This window comes from Bemisia tabaci, chromosome 10, assembly GCF_918797505.1.
Source record: "Bemisia tabaci chromosome 10, PGI_BMITA_v3".
In the NCBI taxonomy this organism is placed as follows: domain Eukaryota; kingdom Metazoa; phylum Arthropoda; class Insecta; order Hemiptera; family Aleyrodidae; genus Bemisia; species Bemisia tabaci.
Window position 1 is genome coordinate 23670137 of NC_092802.1, and position 23750 is coordinate 23693886.

Below are 23750 nucleotides of genomic sequence, written 5' to 3' on the forward strand. Positions count from 1 at the left end.
CATGATGATTCCTCACGATTCAAAGGCCATACCTTTTGGTGTCTGATGTTTCAAAACTTATTATTAACGGAGATATGACGTTTTAAAGATTATAAAACGCCACCGGACTTCCTTCGTTAATTGCCGATTTTCGCTGCTTTTTAACTTTTATCACCCCGTAGCAAAAAAACTACTCAAAGGATCATGTTGAAATTTGGCATGATGATTCTTCAAGATTCAAAGGTCACAATTTTTGGTGTCTGATGTTTCAAAACTTATTATTAACGAAGATATGACGTTTTAAAGATTATAAAACGCTACCGGACTTCCTTCGTTTTCTAGAACTCCTGGCCTGGTTATAGCTGCCGATTCTCATTGTTAGCGCGCTTTTTTTATCAAATCAAAACAAAAACACTTGAATAAACTCATTCAGTGTCAATAAAAGAACAATTTGGGAATTTATTCGGAATATATTAAAGTTTAGCGGCTTCTTTCATAAGTTCCCGGGTCGTAAGTTATTTCTGACGCTAGAGTTCGCATGCCATTACGGCACGGCGGCCATTCGTGGTTTTGTTATTGTTATCACAGGTGTTCAGTGTCAAGTGTCAATTATTGTCAAAAAACGTGTGAATTGTAATCGTTTTAAAGTTATTAATTCTTTTTCTCTGTAGTTCATATGTTGCTAAATGTGATTTAGTCCTAAATAATCATAGTTCAAGCACTTGAAGCTTCCACCGGACCCCAATCGTCTTTGAGGAAACAGCTGATACAGACTACAAACCTAGAGCCCCTTTACCTATACTGTTGCTATGCTTTGACTAAGCCTTTGTTTTCTCTTACTTATTTTCATCATCATCATGTACCTTTATACCATCATGAATTCTGAGTGGAAATTTTCGGAAGTGCGTGGTTTACCTATTCTTCGGAAAAAGTTGATGGTGTAGCCACATCCAAACATCCGCGTCTCAATCTCAACTAGGTACTAGCCATAAAACCCCATGGTTTATTATTTCATTCCTACTGTACTATCTACATGTGATTTATAGGAAAGGAATATCTCTTTCTCTCAGGTAACTTATCAAGCATTATAAACGATACCCTCACTTGATTGTGATTCGCCGAGTTGGCAGCTGGTCTCCACAAGCGCAAGTTCTATCGAGTCAATGTTAAGCACTCGACACTGTATTAAACTGATTTGTGACTATGACGATGATATTCTTCTTCGTCTTCCAGATACTGAACATGATTTACTATTAGTTTTCAACGTGGCCTCTAAAATCATGATCATTGTCTGCATTGAAAGTGTTTCGTATCGCTCATGAAAATCTGATCTTATTCTAGTAAGCGTTGCGTTGTTGAGCTCGCTGAGTGTAATGTTTCTATAAAGCTCTTGTATTGTTCTTGTCACAACTCGCCAATGGTGCCATCTGTTATCATGTATTAACGTGTTATTAAGTGGTGCTGATTCAGAGCTGATCAGAAAATTGACATTAGTCTCAACATGCGATGAGCAAGCTCTAACAGCATCAGGCGCCGAACTGATTGCATAATCAAGGACTTTGTTATCATGATGCTTTTCTTTGGGTTGGTATGTTAAGTGCTTAAACTTCTTTGAAATCAAGATGTGCGTGGTTTGATCCCGGCCCTAAGTTATTAAAGTGAACCCAGAATCTGTACTTGCTGAGTCCTATTCGCTAATCCTATCTCGTCGCAGCAAAGGGACATGGTTTGAATGCTATTCTCATCAAGCGTCATATTCTAGAAATTACCAAGATCGCCAATTCTTAGCTGCCTTTTCAGAAAGCAATTTACCTTGTCAGTTTGCATAGGTAGCTAATGGCTGTCTCATTCAAAAATCATGGTTCTCCGCTGATTTGATATTCAAAAATTTGCGGAGACCATGGATTGATTGTCCACAGCTGTCAATTTCAACGCAACACATCAGCCTCTGAATTCTCTTATCCATATACGCTCTCATCCTTCAAATCTTCTACAATATCGCGTGGAAAGAGTTCAATTTCCTGTGAGTATTTATGACATCATGCTTTTCAACTTTCCCTCTTCCAGAGCACAGAGTTTTTCTTTTAAGCTCCTTGTCAACCTTGACTTGAAACATGCATTTTCGTTTGAGTACCTGCTTTGCTATAATGAGTTTGGTGAAGGTGCGCATAAGTTAAAAGTGATCTCTTTCCCTCTCCTCAGTAACATTTGAATTCCTCAATCAAATAATTTTTTTTGACGTACAAAATTGATCTATGTTACTTCAGGATCTGTGAATAGACTACTCAAGTAGGTAATACTTATTTTTTCATTTAATTCTACCCTGCCTTAAAAACATTTCTCATTAATTCGTTTCTTTTCTAGTTTTTATGGTAATTTTATTTTATTTTTTGAGGGTCAAGGTGCACAATGTCAAAGGATGCGTGTCCATATTTTTGTTAGTGTCCTTGTGCATGCTTTCAAATAGTTCATCACTGTTTTAGCAATACCAGGTACCCATGCTATCACTGGATTTTGCCTGATACATAAATTCTAATTGTCTCAAGGAGTTCATTTCTTTGGAGGCCTAACCAGTGGAAATTATTTTTAAGTATGTTCCTGTAAGACTCATTTCTCCGTTGTTGGGAATCTGAGATCCATTATTTATCCTTTCTTGGCTTCATTTGACTGAAAAAGTATGGCCACGTTTGATCCGATGTGTTAATTTTTGTGTTTATTTTGTAGAGAGGCACCTAGAGATGAGAGGAAAGGATGGAGGAATAATGAGTTACTCAGAAATTTTTCTCACTAAAAAACCGAAAATTCAGTGTTGGGTAGTTTAACCACAGACCAATCAGAACTTACGTCGTTTTGGAATAGCGTGGCTCTCAAGTCATGTAAAAAAAAAAAAAAAAAAAAAAAAAAAAAACCTAGTTTGTAAATCTTACTTGAACAATAAAAATACAGGATCGGATGACTTAGCTCGTTTAAAAAAAAATGCCCCTTAAGCCATTCTAGAACATTAACCGAAAGCCACGTACGTCTTTTCTTGTCAGAATGTACATAGGTTTATGAGGCAAAAAGCCTCAGGCCGCTCACATCCTTTTTGACGAAATAAGTGCGTAAATGACAATGAAGGCATAATTATGTCGTCTCCAAAAGCGTGTCACTCAAGTCATTTCAGAAGCAAGACTGGAGTTCTCTTAAGTCTTTTTTGAAAAAGAAATAAGAACACAGCAGCTCAGTATGACTTGATGAATGATCGACAGCTTGGATAAAAGTGGACATCCATGACCTCTAGTCTCTCTTTAAAGGAAAATATAGCATAAATTTATGGAAATGTTTCTAGAAAAAGAAGGAGAATCAAGACAATGAGAAAAAATTTCCTTCTACGCTTTTTTTTCTCGCCCACCTGGTGAAAAAATTACAGCCAGAAAAAAGAATCATCACTTTTTTTAAAGTTTCCTCAGATCTCCATAAAGGGGCGTCAGGACCTCCCTTACGAAAATCTCGAGACTTCCTCCAGCGATAGTCCCTTGAGGAAAGTTGGAGGTGATCCAAACGAGGTCTCGAATCGAGGAAGATGCTAAAATTCGGGCCAATATTTTTATTAAAAATGTGCTTTAAATGTCAAGAAATTACATTATATTTCATTAATTAGGCACCTTTCAAGTGCTCATCAATACCTATACCCTATCAGACACTGCAGAAGTTTTCAAATCTCTCTTAGATTGAAAACGAAATAAAAGTACCTAGGTATAAAAATCAGACTATTCTGCTCCTTTTATTTGTTTGTGATCATTTATACGAAAAACTTCATGATATCACACCAAAAACACTTCCGTGTAAAAATGACCCGCCAAGCTAAAAATATAAATATTCGTCGCCTCAAAAGCAATGATATCAAATGAAGTAGACGCCAAGCAAATTTCCTGAATATAAATTGTAAGTTTCTCCTCCCTTCAACATTATTACCGGAAAAACGAAAATTATAGACAAAAAAAAATAATTTAAAAAAACCGATACAAATTTATCATTTTTTTTGTACAATTGTACTACAAAAAAAGGTGATAAATTTGTATCCCTTTTTTAAATTATTTTTTTTTGTCTATAATTTTCGTTTTTCCGGTAATAATGTTGAAGGGAGGAGAAACTTACAATTTATATTCAGGAAATTTGCTTGGCGTCTACTTCATTTGATATCATTGCTTTTGAGGCGACGAATATTTATATTTTTAGCTTGGCGGGTCATTTTTACACGGAAGTGTTTTTGGTGTGATATAGCATACATGGAAAGTGGGTGTCAACTAGGAACTGATTATTTGCGTATTTCACATGAGTTGGCCTGGAATTTTTCTGAACTGGGAACTTTCAAACTGAGATATGGTAAATTAAATTGTGATAAAGAAACTTTCATTGGCCACTGTAACCGATTTGACGATTTTTATCATTTCAAAGATTCAATGAGAGAAAAAGAGGGCTCCTTAATAATTATATCCTCCACTCCTTCTCAAAGAAAATTATATCATTAGACAACTCGTGTAATTTACATTGCTTGGGATAGAACTACTAGTCACCATTCTGAAATTTTACCATATTATCAATTTACTAAAATTTTACTACATTATAAATTTACTAAGATTTTACTACATTACAAATTTCCTAAAATTTTACTATAGGTATTATAAATTTACTAAAATTTTACTATATTATAAATTTACTAAAATTTTGCTATATCATAAATTTACTAAAATTTTACTATATTATAAATTTACTAAAATTTTACTATATTATAAATTTACTAAATTTTACTACTTATTTAAAGCTAGGAAGCACACTATTCTGTGGATAATGTTTATTTATGCTTACTTTCAATCTACTTCCTTCCTCAAAGTTACAAACAAACAGTTGTTCGTAGAGTAGTGAATAGATGATCGACGGCTCATTTAGATATGAGAAGTTTACAGCTTCTTAACGGTGGAAAACTTCTGAATTCTGAATCATGAAGATTAATTTTTGGGAATATGCTATGGACTAAGGAAGTGTGCGTGTGCGTGCAGAGAAAAACTCCAGTACCCTACTTATGGGGTTTTAAAATTCTCTCTGCTGAATTACTTTTATATGGAGTGGAGTACAAATCAACATCATGCCTTAAAATATTCACTTGTGATATTTCACACAGAGAAGGAAAATCGCTGGGGCTTTTAAGGATCGACGCATGTTTTTCCACTGAACCACACAGTAGCTAGGATATCTTCGACGCCAATAACCCAGGTTTGTGGTTTGGAAATTTTACCAACAATACCTACCCATGATTGAAAAGTACATGGCGCTCAGTAAATAGCAAATGATTTGCGAAGCAACTACTTATTTAGGTAGGTGCTTTATAAATCAGCAATAGTTCTGTTGATTGCCAGGAAATTAAATTAATCGGTAAATGATGAAAAAAAATTCTTCAAAACTCTGTCACGAATTAAGAAGTGAATCGTTTTTGACTTGTCAAGGAAGTTAGTAATATCTTTACATCATTTTATCTTGCGTCATTAAACCCACAAACGCATATTGATGATTCCTCCTCCAAATTTAGAATTGAAAATCACTACTAAGCAAAATTTACAGAGGAGCCTTGCAAAGCACAATAATTTCCATATATCTAATGCCCCACATCATACTCTAGAGTATGTACCATGAGTTGTGCCAATCTATGTACATACAAGCGATGAAATTGAGTAGACTTGTGTATTTACAGTTATGATATAAATTTGGATGCTGAGATAATATTCATTCCACTACATATAAGAGTCGAAGGGATCTATCAATCAGTGTTATCAATTTTGCGGTAAAAGCTTACGCAGTGGATTAAAGCGAAGTAAAAGTTGAAGATTTTGAAGAACTGAAAAATTTCGAAGATCTACAATGTTGACCGAAGATTTACACTTGCCACTTCTAACAAATATCTCTTGATGAGGGATTTTACTGACATTTGGTCAGATGTAATGTTGTTGTCATTACTTATGAGGACAAAATTATACCCCAGTGCCTTGCAGTTCTGGCCATAAAATTCTGCCGAAGATTCAAATTGTAAACAGATAGACCCATGTACATCAGTACATAAAATACCTACCCAGTTCTTAGAGTTTAATGACCAGAACCAGAAGGCATCATCATGAATTTTGTGCATGACATGTGTAACATTTTTCTGAAGCTTCAACTGGACATGCATGAAACGATACATAGTGTCTGGCATGGGAGTGATGGTGTGGAGATTTAGGACATCTGAGCGATTTCGTGCCACACATTTTCCTTCAGTCAAACTCGACATTTCTGACAAGAAAGGAAGGGAACTTAGAGGTGCAAGTCACACAATTTGCATGAACACATGTGTAAATATTTAACCATTGACTGGATGCTTGAAATTGTCAACTGTGCTGGAATCACAGTCAGACTTATCAACAACCTGGTTGCACCAGACCATTTCTTCCAGCCAAAAGTGAATGGATGTAGTAAGGGATAGGAGTCAAAAGATCAAATAAAAGATATTTTGCAATAGATCCTTTCTGATTGAATGCAATCTCAATAATAAAAAGGCTGCTTGACATTCAGACGCTTCATAACATTCTGGTGTGCGAAGTCTGTGTTACATTCTTACTGATAAGGTTTGTCGATGCAAAAAAGGAAACAATCATCAAATCTCTGAACCAGGGCAAATTAGAAAAACCTGTTAGACATCTGAGATTCGAACAAAATCAGCAGGAAGGCGATGGTTGAGTTGACAAACGGTACGGGTACGACAGACAGTAGTATTTCAATGTAAACAAAAAGTTGTACAAATTCTATCAGGCATTTACTCACTTTCCAATGATCTCACAGAGTTCGTAGACTTCGTCGAAAAGAATCTCGTCTGCCATGGTGAAAGCTGCAGATGTCACACTTGGAGAACACAAAATTGCAAAATTGCTTACGATATCACAAAAACTAAGGACGCACTTGGAAAATGCACACCGAAAATCGAATGACTTAACCTAGTATATCACCCGTGATTTATCACCGCAAGAAAAGTTACCACTACCGGTGCTTCCAAACTGGTAATTGGGATGGGAAAAGATGATTATTCCACTCAGCAGATCACACAAAACCGAAAACACCTCGCGATTGCCCGAAAACACGAGAGACGAGACGAAATTTCGATCGCGTTTCTGGATATTTGAGGCACAGAACGCTTGTTTTCACGAACGCTTCAGACGCACACATCACACCGTAACACCACGGCGCACGGACGCGAGTACACTGCTGGATCAGCTGTTTTTGCACTGCCGATTGATTCTTGGAAAGAACCCCTTGCCTTGCGGCACTATCCAGCATCACGGGAAAGGATTGATAACGCTACGCCCCCTATCGGTGAATATCCTAACCAACGGTCACACCTCAATCTGTTATCACTTGCGCATGTCCCGTAATCGATGTTGCCGCATGTGTGTCAAAATTTAGTAAATAATGGATTCCAGGTTTCAAGCGATTCAACTTCGTGAGAAAACGAAAGGAGATTTAGGGGAATTACTTTCCTGGACGGACATAAGGGTCGACCATGAAATACGCGAAGCTGAATTTGGGACCTTGCGACACCCCCCCCCCCCCCCCCCTAACGCATGTGACATACGCTCGTATCTTATGACACGCATGAACAAAATGGCATGGTGCTTTTCCCGACCCTCCTCATCCCTAGAGCGTTACATAACATTTTTGGAACGGCCCTGACTCTCCTGGGAGGTAGAAAAAATAATGATTCATGATGCCAGCGAAATTTGAATGACTTTTAGATAAATAGTTGTACACAATTTCCCAGAGGTAGTTTTCATGGCGACCTTCACTTCAGTAGACTTAAAAAAAGTCCTCATCGTGTTTAAATTGCACATTAATTTTCTAAGGGAGCGTTCACGAACTTTTTCGGGATTTTTGACCCCCCTTCCCCATGTAACTCTTCGTAGGTAACGCAACTTCGGAGTCCGAAGTCGCACTCTTCTAAGTAATTATGCAACGCTTGGCGGACCCTCCCCCCCCCCCCCCCTTAAGATCCCAAAAATTGTTGGAAACTGTTGAACACACAGCTAGCTAATGGCGCTCACCATGCTGTATACACCCTTCTCTTCCTCGCCTTTTTCTCATTTTCCCCGTCTGTTCTATCAAGGACCGGATCAAGGGTAGTCCCTTTATGCTGAAGCATGTAAATCTTCATAACTTCATGTATATCTCTTTCTCCAGAACCATTGAAGATATTTGAACGATTTTTTTTTTTTTTTTAGGTAACCTACTACATAAATACATATAGTCAAACTATTCTTTGAAAATTTTGAAATTCAAATTTTGACCGGTTTTAGAACTTTTTCAAAGTAATTATGAACTTTTTTTGACTTCGGCTTCGGCAACCTCTATAAATTTCAATTGTACAAAATTGAAAAAACGCTTTGGTCTGTATTAAACTTCTGTCCCACGCACAAAGTAGGGGCTTCAAAGAGGCTCATCGATGGAACTGTTGACTTACCATTCAAGAATCGTCGGCCGGGCGATTATTGATGGTACCTAACCCATGTTTTCAGGACACATCACAGAATAGATCTTGAGCGATTTTTAAATAATTTCGTGCAGAATTGACTGAGACATTGAAGAATTAGTGCGAGTTTGAAAGCCCCAGTTTTTTTGCGTGGAACAGACGCTTTTTACAGAGAATCGGTAATCTAACAAAAATAAAACATTGAAAATATCTTGATTAGATCTCGGAAAAAGGCGCGCGAATGTTAAGAAAATAATCTTTTCAAGCGCACGATTTGAAAATTCACAACTATTAAAAAGGAGGGTTCAAACAGAGGATGGGTGCTACTAATGGACTACGCTTACTAGTGTCAGCTGACAGCGTTCTAATCGTTGGATTGAATAAACTTATTGGTGTCAAATGAAACCTGGGAGTCTGATCTAAAGAACGTGAAAACTAAACATTGAAAAATTTGAAAATTGTTGCCTTGTGACTCGGAGTCTTATTGGCAGCGACCCATGACAGCAAATTGTGTGATTTTATGAATTTTGGGATCAAAAACAAAAAAAAAAAAGTCAGGAGTAGAGAAAATTTACTAACGAGAAGAAACGGCAAAATCTGTCATTTCCTGAGATTAAAAATGTAGTAATTTTGTCATCTTCCGGTGATACAGGAGACAGCACCTTTAATTATTCGAGCTAAACGAGAAACCAAATGAACGCATATTAGCGCCAACAAGACTGCATGAATACATCACGCGTTGCGTCAAACATGGTACGGTCGGCGATCGGTGCGAAACGCATACCTATTAGTAGCGCCTACAAGAATGTAGGAAAACTTCACGCATTGCGCTATGCACAGAGCGGTCGGCGCGGCGGAAGCTAAACTTATTAAACTACATTTATGTTTGTTCTTGCATAATTGTTTAATTTATTTTTCATCAATGGAAGACCTTGTCCACACAAAGATGGGAGATAGGAAGAACTTAACTTTCGCACAAAGTTCCGTGAACTTTTTCTAATGTTGACACCCCCCCCCCCCCTCCGATACATCCATATGATGGATCTTATCAGATCTTAATGATGTTTCAAAACGATAATGAGAAACTAGGGGGCAACAAAATACAGGCGGGCCATGGACGGCAAATAAGTAGATATAAATCCGGCCCTGTTGTCTTGTCTCGGAGAGATTTATACTGCTGAACTGAACTCGTTGCTTCGAAAGTTCGAATAAAATTTTAGAGACATGGAAGCAACAGATACTTACTTATTTTAAAGTAGATAAAATGCGATCATTGAGATGTAAAATTGTAGGGAAAGTCAATCAGTGAGCTTGGAAATTGATTTCGGAGAAAACCAGTGATGCGTGCTCTAGTGTTACTCGAACTTTACATAAGACAATCACTTAAATCGCAAATTCCTGACACATGCAAGAACACCATTATTGTATGACAAACTCCGAGTTTTTTCAACAATTTTGTGGGTCTGGGTTTTTCCTTAACAGTAAGGTGTCCCTCCAACCTGGTCCACAAGGTGATTAAATCAATTGCGCACGACGTAAAACAAAATCATAGATACGGTACCGAATTCTGGTATAATGCAAATTTCCCCCGCTCATCATGCATGAGGCGGGGAGAGAAGCAGGGTGGTAATATTGCATGAAAAAATAAAATCTTGAAATTTCACGTGAAATATTTTATGAAATTTCAGAAATTTTTAAAAGATATTGAGAAAAGCCGGTTCCTTTTCATGTTTCGCAAAGTGTAGAAATTGTGACTCTATTTTTGTGTGTGTTGAGTGCGGGTAGCACGCTCTAACCCCTGAAAAAATATGATAAATTTCACAGTCTCGTGAAATATCATGAAATATTTCACTGAAATTTCCAATCTTTCATTTCTCTCTTACGTTTCATGCCACCCTGGTGAGGAAGGATTATCAGGGGAAAAAATGCGTAGTTGGGAATTAATTTGACAACAGTGTGGATTTACCCCGTGAACGAAACTCGAAAGAGATTGGAGGGTACAACCTTGACGTCATCATTCGCGTGTACGTAAACAAATCTCAACTCCTGTCAGTCGGCAAATTTCATTCCTACTTTTCCATTTATTTAAAACACTATATTCTAATGTTTTACTTAAGTTGATACTGTCTAAAGTCTCAGATCAGCAAGAATTGATATAATTGCAGATGGTGGTGGTAAAGAATTTCATTATTGAAGAGATAACGGTACGGTGAACCTAACCTAACCAAGCAGGAGAAGCTTTTGCCAATGATAAAGAACAAATCTTTGAAGTTTCCAGCTATTAATTCTCATCAGTTTGTAAGTTTTATTATAATTGATGCTCATTTCTGCGTATTTTATTGAAATCACGTTTTTCAGCTCCGACGTTTACTTACATTTTCCACACAGTAGGACTGTAGACGATGGATCAACATGCTGTTACCAATTCAGCATCGTTTAATAGTTACCTAATGAAAACTCTTGTCATTTGCTTCATGATAAGGTTCAAAAGCTTCCTAATTCTGCAGTCATCAGTGCTACTGGGACCTGCTGTATGTCTGGAAATAAATTGGGCTCCTTGTCGAGAATGAGTGTGAACCATATTGTCCAGGGTTTACGTATGGAGGCTTTGGAAATATGCCCACCTTAGTACATTTAATTAACATATAAATTTTGTGAAAGATAAAAACCATCTTTTATTTTTCGCGGTGTTGAAGTTATTTCCTATATCCTTTTGTGTGCATGCACTTTTTATCTGTTCTTTTTGAAATTGATCAGATAAGTAACCTTGCTTCAGATTTGTTTACAATTAATGATACTATCAGCTTTCAAGGATTTAGCTTGTTTAGCTCAGTCTGAGTTTTTCCTTACTGTATTCATCTTAGTATAGTGCTCTAATTAAAAATGGTTGCTGACAATTATTGTAAGTAAAAATTTAGTTGCCTCTTAGTTTTATGGGGAAATAATCCTCATCAATTTTTATTCAGACTGCAGCAAATACATGATTTCCCTCTGGAATTCTCCCCTGTGTTATAAATGTCTACTTCACATATTGTAATCTCCAAGAAGGTTGCACTGAGTTCTTTCGCTCTTCAGTGGGCTTCTTTTATACCTCGCTGAAGTTAGATTTAGAAAGAGAAATTTTTAACTGAATTATTAATGTTGCACTTTTAAATGAATCTGGTTTCTGATCTCTTCCGCAGAAAACTGAACTAAAAATGAGATGATCCAAAACTGACTTCTGAAACCTTTTAACGGAAACAGTAATTCCTTTTGGTAAGTAGAGGGCTGCTCCACATTTTTTAGTTATCTTAACTTATTTTTGGATACTAAGTTGAAGGAGGACTAAGGCAAACGAAAACAAAACTTTTTTGAAGGTCCCATATGGGTGCTTTCTGTAGGTAGAGGGCTGCTCCACATTTTTTAGTTATCTTAACTTATTTTTGGATACTAAGTTGAAGGAGGACTAAGGCAAACGAAAACAAAACTTTTTTGAAGGTCCCATATGGGTGCTTTCCAAATTAGTGAATCTGCTCTATCATAATCAACGTTCTTATCACCAGAGGACTCAGTAATGGCACCAGTCAAAATTTTGGGAGTTTACCTTTGAATTTTCAGTTTCTTGACTTGATTTAGTCAAAGCATATGTTGTTCAAACCTCTGTAGAATAGTATATTTACATCTGGAAAAATCTTGTGATTCTTTTTAATCTTTGATCTGCAAATCCACTGGTGGTACTTCATCTATCTTCATCTAGGCACATAGTTGCCTCCGATAAATCATTCTTGATCATTATTGTTGTTCCGGATGTTTGGTTTTACCTACGAACGGTCAAAGAATGTGATAGAGTGTGAAGAATGATTGTACCAAAGGTCAGCTCTAACCTTTTAATGGAGTGGTCAGGATGATAAATCGATTGACAGTGGCTCCATCGGGTGTGACGTCATCACCTATCAATCAGTTTTAGAATGTAGTTAAGTGACCGGTGGAATGAAAAAAAAAAACCTCATTGAGCCCAAATAGAATGAAACAATTTTCCTAGAATCTTAGGTACAGAGATGATTTAAGATGCAAGCTGGAATGATCAGTACTCAAGTATAAAGATAGCGAGATGCTGCACTATGACTTTTTGTGCCCCGCAACATTTAATACCCAACAAGTTGGGAAATGATGTGTGATGAGTGAACCATAGCTCTTGTTTCTTGGGAAGCGATTTTATTCAACTGTATGAGATTACATTATTTTCATTTTTAGCAAATTGATGACACTTTCTTTGTTTTTTTTCAGATTACTGGTTTTACACTCTTGCAAAGATGTTGCCATTATCACATCGAGACACAGGCCCCTCGCTGAGTTATCAAGCAAAAGAAAAGCTACAAGGGTATATTCGACTTATTTTCTCTGATAAAAATTCTCGGAACTTATTCCTATTTTTCCTCCTCAACATTTCATTTGCTTTTGTTGAACTATTGTATGGAATATGGTCGAACAGTCTCGGCCTCATCTCCGACTCCTTCCATATGTTTTTTGATTGCCTAGGTTTAATCTTAGGTCTTGTAGCCTCCGTCATAATGAAATGGCGTGCCAACGAAAAATTCTCATATGGCTATGTCCGTATTGAAGTTCTGACTGGCTTCACACAGAGTTTGTTTTTAATATTCATTGCATTATTCATCATGTCAGAAGCTGTTGAGCGAATCATTGAGCCACCTGAAATTAAGCATGAGAGGTTATTCATTGTCTCTGTCTTAGGGCTCCTAGTTAATTTAGTTGGTATCTACGCTTTTCAACATGGGCATGGCCACTCACATGGCGGTGGTGGCCACGGTCATTCCCACGGCTACGCTCCTATGAACAACCATAACTCTGGTGGCCATAGTCACAATCACCATGATGCAAACCATGGTCATAGTCACTTCTCGCATGGACATTCGCATGATTCAAATGATTCACAAATTATGAAAGGTGTCTTCCTCCACGTCCTTGCTGATACTCTTGGGAGTGTAGGTGTAATTGTCTCTACTGTTCTGATGCAGTGGTTTGGGTGGATGATCGCTGATCCAATCTGCTCTATTTGCATCGCTCTATTAATTTTCCTTAGTATTTATTCTTTAATTAAAGACTCCTACTGTGTATTAATGCAAAGAACACCCGTAGCGTTAGATCATGTATTGCCCCAGTGCTATCAAAAAGTTATGCAGTTAGCAGGGGTATACAGTATACAAGAACCGCATTTTTGGACATTATGTAGTGATGTATATGTAGGTGCTTTGAAATTAGAAGTTTCTAAATCTGCTGATCCTAAATATTTAGTTAGTCATACTCATAAAATTTTTGCATCAGTTGGTATAAAGCAACTATATGTTCAACTTGACTATACTGCGATGTAGTAAATCCTTGTAACTCACAGTTGATAGGTTTTCCCAAGTTTTGTTTCAATGACAAAGGGACTTTGCACAGAAAACCAAAGAATTAGACGTTGGTTGATTTTCAGTATTGTTTGATGACATCCTTTGAGACCTCCGAAGTTTTTGTAATCAAACCATCCCTGTGCCAGTTTAGAGATAAGCAAAGCCAAAAAGTGCATTTCACAATGCATTTTCTATTAGCAACGGTAGAACATTGGATTGGTGATGGAGAAGAGCCTTTATTTCGTTGCTGGCCAGGATCATAAACCAGACAAAAAGATTCCAATTCTGCCAAATGATAACGATGTGTAACGCAGGGAACAGATACACACAAGGACAATCTCACATCTTTACAAGAATTCAAGAAAGCATAGGTAAAATTCACTTTTCAGTCCTGCTTTTCTTAACATTGACATGTATAAAGTTTGATTTTAAAATCTCATCATGCTCAGAGAGTCCTGAAGAACATCATATCAAATATTTAAACAAAATTCAGTCAGCACTGAATTTCTTAGTATTCTGTGCAGGGTCCTTTTACTGTGAGTTAATTTCAATTTGCCTTACAATCTAGTTTAAGATAGGTGCCGAATTTTAAACTATTTGAATTCTGTAACCTCAATTTGATGAAAGTCAGGTGCTCTAAAAGCTCGGAACATTATAGAGAGAGAAATCTAATAGAAGTTTTGGTGGATTTTCTGTTACTATTATTCCAATTCAAGTATCTTAATAGTCAGTCAAAAACTAAGACATGGGTCATCTTAATTATTTCTATTTTTTCCTGAGATAGCCCATCATAGTAATACAAGGATTTTCCTTCTAATATTCTTGGAATTATAAGATATCTTTCAAAAATCTTCGGATTCAAACTAGCGAATCAATTGAGAAAAGATTCTTTGACACCACAGAGCAATCTTCTTTGATAGAATATACTTTGTGGTCGTATATTGCAATCAAAGAATGGAATAAGGTTGTAAGAATGTTGTAAGTTTATGATGGAAACCTAGTTTTTTTCAAAGATAAATCTGGTTTTGAGGATTTAAATTTTTTTGAGCTGCCCCATGAAACCAATCCAAGTTGTCTTGAAAATTGAAATAACTGCCAAATGATAGGAATAAAACAAATCCTAAAAGTGTTCAATTATGAAACATTGCTAGCTGTTTTGTTTCTGTTTCACATTTTGTTGCGGCAATTCTTATTCAGTGTCTGAAATGTATCATATAATGAAGAAATTTAATCTTGGTTTGTGCAAAATTTTCGAATTTTGATCACTTGGGGTGATACAGTAGCTTCCGAGACGCCCAAAACCGGTCGCCGTTTTGCTTAGAAGCGCCGGGTTGCGACGTTGCCATTTTTTAAAGTGGAAACCTTTAAAAATTCATATCTCCGCCGCATCTCAACCGATTTCAATGAACTTTTTTTTAAAATGTTCCTCTTAAATAGAGCTTTCTAGTGATGTATAGTTTCTTGGGGTTTACTTGGCTTTAAGTGGCACTTACGCGGTTTTAGCAGTTTTTGATAGACACAAAAATTTAGTTTTTATTTTGCCACGATCGTGGAATCGACGGAATCTAAACAAAAACCAGTCTAAATGAAAGTTCAGATTCTCACCTTTCTAACGAGCACAAGATCATCCCGGGGAAACGTTTAGTTCCCGAGATATGACCGCTCAAAGTTGGTCACATGCTCTTTTGCGCAATGTGAATGCGTGTTATCACTAAGTCATTCGCGAACTAGGGGTCCCTTACGTTCAATTTACGTTGAAATAATTACACAGAGCAGTAAGGTGTACAACACGAGCCGTATTTTCACCTTCGGCTGCCGATGTGCGACGTTGCCATTTTTTGAAGTGAAAACTCTTAAAGATGCATAACTCCGCTGCATTTCAACCGATTTCAATGAACTTTTTTTTAAAATGTTCCTCTTAAATAGAGCTATCTAATGCATTTAGGTTTCTGGATTTTATTTACCTTAGGGAGGCACTTAGGTCGTTTATATGGTTCCTTGCAGAGAATTTTCATACAAAAAATAGTGTTGCTATTTATATTTTTTTTTTTTCTCGGCGGATTGTGGGAGGATTTAAAATGGCAAAATTTGAAAGAAAGAACTTTTATAAAAGGGATTCTTTTAATCACTATTCTTACTTGTACAAATATTGAAAGCGACGCTCTCATTGTACAGGAGAAGGTGGTGTTGCTAATTTACCAAGATTTTTACATTATACTTTAAGCGATGGTGATCTTCCGATCTAGTCTGAATGTTAAAAAAAATCGGGGGAAATACAGACCCCCTCCTGAAAAAAAAGAAAAAAAAATAGCAACACTATTTTTTGTATGAAAAATCTCTGCAAAGAACCATATAAACGACCTAAGTGCCTCCCTAAGGTAAATAAAATCCAGAAACCTAAATGCCATTAGATAGCTCTATTTAAGAGGAACATTTTAAAAAAAAGTTCATTGAAAATCGGTTGAAATGCAGCGGAGTTATGCATCTTTAAGAGTTTTCACTTCAAAAAATGGCAACGTCGCACATCGGCAGCCGAAGGTGAAAATACGGCTCGTGTTGTACACCTTACTGCTCTGTGTAATTATTTCAACGTAAATTGAACGTAAGGGACCCCTAGTTCGCGAATGACTTAGTGATAACACGCATTCACATTGCGCAAAAGAGCATGTGACCAACTTTGAGCGGTCATATCTCGGGAACTAAACGTTTCCCCGGGATGATCTTGTGCTCGTTAGAAAGGTGAGAATCTGAACTTTCATTTAGACTGGTTTTTGTTTAGATTCCGTCGATTCCACGATCGTGGCAAAATAAAAACTAAATTTTTGTGTCTATCAAAAACTGCTAAAACCGCGTAAGTGCCACTTAAAGCCAAGTAAACCCCAAGAAACTATACATCACTAGAAAGCTCTATTTAAGAGGAACATTTTAAAAAAAAGTTCATTGAAATCGGTTGAGATGCGGCGGAGATATGAATTTTTAAAGGTTTCCACTTTAAAAAATGGCAACGTCGCAACCCGGCGCTTCTAAGCAAAACGGCGACCGGTTTTGGGCGTCTCGGAAGCTACTGTATCACCCCAAGTGATCAAAATTCGAAAATGCCTTGTTTTTTCAGTATGAGTCATAGGTCAAAATGTCCAAAAAAAAATGTCCAAAAGTCAAAATGTCCAAACCCTGAATGCCCAAAAATTTAAAAAGGCCAAATATCAGTAATGTCCAGCAGACAAATAAGTCCAAAAGTAGGCGAATGTCCAAATATGGAAAGAGTAATTATATAGGTACTAACTATTTGTTGTTATAGACAAGAATAACTTTTTTTTTATTATTATTTTTTATTTTTTGCTTTTCATGCCAAACGGGGTAATATTAGCCATGTTTGTTATGTTTGTCAATTCCACTTAAAATTTGGAAAATAAATCATTAATGCATTTTTAAAAGTAAGAATTGGCCTGCGCTCATGAAAAATTGTATCACCATTTTTTCCTCACCTGCATCTCTCCATTATCCGACGCATCTGTTTCTATGGCTGCATTCACGAACAGCTTGCAAAGCTGCACCCAAAACTCCAATGACAACTCAACCAATGCCTAATCTCACATTTGGACGTTTGCCTACTTTTGGACTTATTTGTCTGCTGGACATTACTGATATTTGGCCTTTTTAGATTTTTGAGCATCCAGGGTTTGGACATTTTGACTTTTGGATATTTTTTTTTGGAAAAACTGTACTCTGAGTCTTGCAGGAGTATCCCAAACGAATATGTTTAAATTCCAAGTAAATTTTCGTGAAACCGATGGTTACATGTTCAAAAATGAAATACATGAACCTAACTCGCAGTCTTTTAAAGTTTTTGGATGGACCCGTCTCTTCTTTGTCATTGTCGTGAAGGCTGATGCACAGTGAGCCACGCTTGATGTTCTTGCAAATTTTTTTCCCCTCAAATTTTTTCAATATTTCTTTTATAACTTGATCGAAATCTGATATTTTTGTTCAAATTATCAGCATGAAGAGCACACTCAATCTGACTTTGATAATGATTGAAGTGAATTCTTCTTTTAATTCACCATTTCATAGCTCTCCAATTTTTATAAAATTTATCTTTCAGGCATGGTAAGATTCCTAAGCTTTTGCATCAAAATATTAAGGAATAAGAGTGTGATTTAGATTTTCCCCCAAGAGATTTAGTTTGAAGCTGTTCGTGACTCCGAATCTGTTATCCAAGTTTTTTGGAAAAAAAAATCATGGAACAAATTTCGTCCCTTATCAATGTGTGATAATTGATTTTAGGTATCTCCAAATTGTGTAGTGTACACTCAATGTTTCTTCGGTGTGTTATTTCTGAAGGTAATAACCTTTTTTTTTCTTCAAACAAAAAGAAGGAAGAAAAAATAGGATATGGAGGACAGTGATTGAATTCCATCTAATTGAATTTCAAGGAAGTCAACTTTTCTGTTGAGTTAAGGTTTTTTAGTTTTGATGGTGAGAGGATCATGCTCCAAACTAAGGAAAAGCCTAAGACAAAACTAAAGGTTCACAGAGAATTATTTACAGGTCATGTAACAAAGTAATGTAGGGGCACTCATTGTGTAGACAGGATGGAAGATACATTGTGTTAAGGAATCATCATACTTTTATTCCTATGTAACCAAGATCTGTCAACTTGGATGACAAAAAATAAATTTTGTATTTTCTATACTGTTTCCCTCCCTTTTTTGTGTGTGTGCGCTTCAAGCGCCCTAATTATAGTTCCTTTGACCCGAGTTTCTCAACAAACAGCCACTGCATTGAATTTGTGAGTTTAATTTGGTGGAGTCTCCTGTAATATTTTCCTGAATTGTACATTTACTTTTGAACAATCTCATAATTGAACCAATATTTTTCTTAAGGGCCCAAGCTCCAAAAGCAAAGTTTCAAGAACAAGGAAAACGGTGCCATTCAGCGTACGTTCTCTCTTCTGAGCCCCAAAAGTGTAAGAGTCTAAGAAATACCTTTTGAAATTCGGCTCGAAAAACTGAACGCGTACCAAATGACAAACCTTCTTCCATTTTCTTAAAACTTGGATTCTAGCGCTTGAGTCCTCAAAAAAATATTGTTTCAGTTACTCAAGGAAGAAAAATGTCCGCCTTCAATCGCTTGGCTGTGACATGATCTGCATGGAAGTACATGTAAAAAAGAATTGTAAAGCTGATCAGTTGCTCAGGAAATTTTAAGATGAGGGTTTATACCAATGCTATTCTACCTGTGGAAGCGAAGCCTCAAGACTCATTCGGTTGCATTTAAAAACAGTTTAGTTGTTGCCGTTCTGTAAGCTTGTCAACATGTCTGTAAAAGAAGTCAAGCTTTAACCTTGCTCAGAAAATTTCCTTTATCCAAGAAGGTCCTAGTATGTAATCAACCCTCGTTTTGTATAAAATTGTCTTCCGTAAAATGATACTTTCATTGTGTGCATCATGAATAGTCTCTACCACTGAAGCTTGAACCTTCCTCTGAGATGTTTGAATAGAAATCTTAAATTATTGTTTGAACTTTCAATCCTCTTTTGATACAAGCATAAATGTGCTTTTGTGTATTCGATTCAATGCATTTTTTTGCTTTCTTAGGAGTTCTACTTCTGAATTTGTAGTAAAATGTTTTTAATGTGCAATGCAAATGAACAAAAAAAGAAGTGTTTTTGCTATCGGAAAGTACTTGTGAAAATCGAAGGTCACTTCTTAATTGTTCAAGTAGTATAGGCAATCATCTGTTTCCTGTTCAACATTTTTGCTTTGAGTTGTGATAAGATTTCACAAGCACATTATTTGACTCTAATTTTCAACTTCCGATGTAACATGTTTCATCCAAAAATGTATTCATCAAACATGTCGATGTGCCTAGGGGGAAAAAGCTGACACAAAAATTTCAACCAAGGCGAGTCGGAATGAATTATAATTTTGCTGTTTCACAGAATTTCTCTTTTTCCAATTGTTATGAATAGAGTACTATTTTTGATGTAGTGGTTTATGCCCTCTGTCCTATTCATTTTATTTCACGAATTTTACTTTTTGCTCTTCGCATCCCTTCTTTTTCCCTCTTTTAATTTTGGCCAGATTCATGAAAGTTACTGGAGGAGAGCATTATTAAGTTCCAAAAATAATTTATTATCTCCTATGAACCATCTCATTAGTTTTAATGTGCGGCTTGCTGCCTTGTATATTTAATTTATTAAGTTTGTAATTTGTCATACATTCCATTATCTTATGAAGAGTAGAGAAATTGAAAGTTCAATTTTATTTGCTGCAGCAATTCAGTGGTGAAACTAAATGAACTTCCTAATGAACTTGCATCTTCATTACTTTCTTTCATGAAACTCAAGAACATCCTCAATGAAACGAAGAATCTGATACAATGTATGAATATCTTGGAAATTTGACTTCATGTGTAGCTTCTTGTACTTGCTACTTCATGTGAGTGATTAGTTAGTAATGTATGTCAACTTGATGACATCAAAATTTCAATTTTCCATCGGTTTGTCTATGTACGTATTACGATTCAAAGTCCAAATAGAATTTGCATTTTAATAAAATAAGACAGCAACAAAAAATTTTGTTTGATAACTTGATTTAACAACAACATTCCAATAAGCTTTTTCATCAAGATTTGTATTTTTTGAATCAATGGTTTTTTTTTGTCTTGTTTTTGTTTCAAATTGAATTCTTTTTTATACTTTTGGAACATGGAAAATCATTCAGTTTCATTTCTAAGTATATCAGATATGAATCACAAAGCATAAAATTCACTTGTTTCAATGAGCATAGGAAGTATATTTTATTTGGTACAGTTCGCCTGCATGTGTTTATTTTTAAGTCAAGGAAATCCATCATAGTTGAACTTTTAAAATATTATTTGGATAGCACTAAGCAAACCAGTTGTAACCAGGGCTTGTCGAAAAAAAGCATATCTGCTAAGTAGAGAAATTCGAGTTACTCTCAGTTGTATGAAAGCAGGAGTTGAGATAATTCTATACAATAAACATCACATTGAAGTTTTGACATTTTTGCAGATTTTACTTTATACCTATTTCTAAATTGTGCTCAAGTAGAAACAGCACCAAACAAGTCAGCGATTAAAAACACCGAAGTGGCTGTGGAGTTGCATAGAACCTTGAGTGGTTTTGAAGAGTCCTTTCTAGCATATGTCACCAGTCCCACACTACAGCATTCTCATAATTCTCAATTTAAAAGTGACTGGTTTGCTTCAAGCTGTCCATTTGCTAGTCTATATTCATCTTACTGTAATGTTTTTCTCACTCGAATCATTAAGACAATGCCATTATTATAGTAGATTTTCAAATTTTATTGTCTTAAAGATCAGAAAGACCATTGCTTTTAAAGAGACTTTGTGCAAACATGAATATGCACTGGTATCTAATTTTTTTTTTTTTTTTTTTTTCGGTGATCATTATTCATTATTTTCTGGAAAAATAATTTAGCCAAAGAATCATTGTCATCAGGGAAGAATTCATTGTAAATCGATGGTTTGACTGCAGAAACGTTTATCTCCGTTTGAAGCTTTGCAGACTTCTTGTCATACTTTATTTTCTGCATGGAAAACTACTCAATTTCATTTCTTGAAAACTTCGATAATTTTTCCTCTCTATGTGAAGAACAATCTATAAAAATTTCAAGCAGCGATGTTGGTTTGGTCACCCTGTAAAAAATTAAATAGAAGCGGAAATTTTGAAGCAGCTTAATGGAAATACACATTTTTGCAGTTTCACCATCAAAATGTTGGGTTTATCACCGAAAATTTACACTGACAGCGTCGAAAACATTGAAACTCTTTTGCTCTCTCTCAATAGAAGAAGAAAATAAGGGGGACCATTGGGATGACAGTATAAGTATTTTATAAACCTCTCTTGTACCTTAAAGGTACTGTTTTTATTTTTTCAGATGATAAAGTTCGTATACTTTTTCACACCAATGTTTTCATATTTTATCTGTTCGTGTGTCAATGCCTACTGATTTTTTTATTTTTTTTTAACCTCGAATCCTCGCTGTAGTAAGTACCTAAAACTTTTTAACTCATTGTAAAATTATTATTTTTTACTTGGAATTTCTTTTTTTCTTTTTCTTTTTTAAACAAATTTTTATCTTTAAACTTGTTTCGTTTGATTTGAAAATAATTTTACTGTAAAAAAAAAAATTGAATTAGTAAATCTGTTGTTTGTACTTTGCTTGTTGATGAAATATTTCAATCCTACCCCTTGATTCTTTTATTTCTTTTTATTTTTAGAAAATAACTCTAAAGTCTCTTATTATCAAGGAAACAATGGTGCCAGTGAAAAAAAAAAAAAAATTAAACGAACGATTAATGCAATAGCATTTTAATTACCAATTATGGCTCATATAATTTTTTCCAATGAATTCATCAACACTATAGTTAAATACCTCTTTAAACAGGAGCTTTCTTGCATCCTTGAGGACATCGAGTCTGCATTCTTAAAAGGTAGCTTTATTTTTGACGGAAGAGCAGCTACTAACTGAATTGATGAATATTTAATATTACTTCTTGAAAATTTTTAGCGAGATTTTGATGTTCGTAATTTTTTCATGCCTATAATTATAATGATGGTTAGAGAAAAAAATCAGCTGGTATAATATAAGTACAGCTATTCATTGAAACTTTAATTCTGATGTTGGAATGAAGAGAGACACTAACATGCATGTTTTTCTTACATCTTCCCACAAGTAAATAACTCCAATATTTAGACTGCTTTTAGTTATACTAAAAAAATCCACTCTGAAAACACCTTAAAACTCCACCGAATGGACTCAAACTCATTCTGTCAATAGATTGAGTGCATAACAATGTAGGTACCTGTCAGTATTGTAGGACGAATTTCCAGTTTTATATCTTCGGGGGAGTCATAACCATCAGTTCTCATCTTCACTATGTCAAATTTACCAATGCTAAGGTACCCACTCTTTTTTCAAGTTCTACTGGATGGATTTTCAAAAAACAAAAACATTGTTCGATTCCAAAGACTTTCTAGCTTTAGACGATAGGATTGTTTGAAATTCTGAAAATCGAAATTTGAAGAAAAAACAAAAACAAGTTTTTGAAAATCCATGCAGAACCTAGATCCTGAGGAAAGTGAACCTTTAGGCCGATGAACATTGTTCTGAAAAAAAAAAACCCTTTTTTAAGTTCTCATGATCAGATTTTAAATAAACTTGGTCTGAAATTGCAGCTGAGGGTAGGTATGTAGAATTCGTATAAGATAAATTCGAAAAAATAATTTTTTGGACCCAAAAATGACTTATGACTCCCCTGGACATCTAGACATCTAGTCTTGGAGCCAAAAGTGAGGGAGATGGGATTGGTCTACGATCAGTGAACTCTCATTTCCAATTTCAGATCCCTTCTAAGGCCGCAGTATCCCCCGGGTGTATCATACAAAAAAAAAAAAAAAAAAAAAAAAAAAAAAAAAAAACCAGGAAGCCAGAGGGATGGGTCATAAGGTTGAAAAATCGAGTGTGAAGTTAGTACTTAGGTACTTTTGATACAATGAATCGGAGTTGATCATATTTAGGATAGGATTAGTAACTTCCGAGCACCTGACGTACTTATAGTTCGTTTTTGAACTCCAAAACGTCGGCCAAAATTTCTAATTAAATTCTGAACCCTTCGCATGCAAGGAATAAAAAGGCCGCAATATGCAGGGGTGCCAAAACTTCTCAACCACGCGACCGGCGCGCGGCGCGGCGCCGAATTGCGTGTGAAAATGGATTGGCCCTGATAACGGTGATTCTAGGTAGATGGAAAAGTCGGAAAAATCGCGTTGTTTCTGCAAAATTGCGGCGGAAATTGCGTTTTTT

At 35.8% G+C, this 23750-nt stretch overlaps 2 protein-coding genes across 13 annotated transcripts in view; one reads left to right on the plus strand and one right to left on the minus strand.

Moving 5' to 3' along the window:
- The window catches only part of CASK (peripheral plasma membrane protein CASK), an 832536-nt gene extending 825237 nt beyond the window's left edge, over positions 1–7299 (minus strand). For 4 of the 11 annotated variants that reach the window (XM_072305059.1, XM_019058931.2, XM_019058932.2 and 1 more), the window contains exon 1: positions 6811–7298. In XM_072305059.1, the coding sequence (XP_072161160.1) occupies positions 6811–6866 (56 nt within the window). In that variant the 5' untranslated portion in view covers positions 6867–7298. Of the gene's footprint in view, positions 1–6810 lie in introns of all 11 variants that reach the window. The other 7 variants (XM_072305060.1, XM_072305058.1, XM_019058935.2 and 4 more) reach the window with 2 other exon arrangements.
- A 3207-nt stretch (positions 7300–10506) lies between these two features.
- Positions 10507–14737, plus strand: ZnT86D (solute carrier family 30 member 7). 2 transcript variants are annotated; one of them, XM_019059012.2, is made up of 3 exons: positions 10507–10804; positions 11689–11761; positions 12773–14737. In XM_019059012.2, the coding sequence occupies exon 3, from the start codon at positions 12799–12801 to the stop codon at positions 13873–13875; it is 1077 nt and encodes a 358-aa protein (XP_018914557.2). In that variant the 5' UTR covers positions 10507–10804; positions 11689–11761; positions 12773–12798; the 3' UTR covers positions 13876–14737. The 2 variants fall into 2 exon arrangements, with proteins under 2 accessions (XP_018914557.2, XP_072161459.1); XM_072305358.1 differs by lacking the exons at positions 10507–10804; positions 11689–11761 and adding an exon at positions 11284–11408.
- Positions 14738–23750: the final 9013 nt, after the last annotated feature.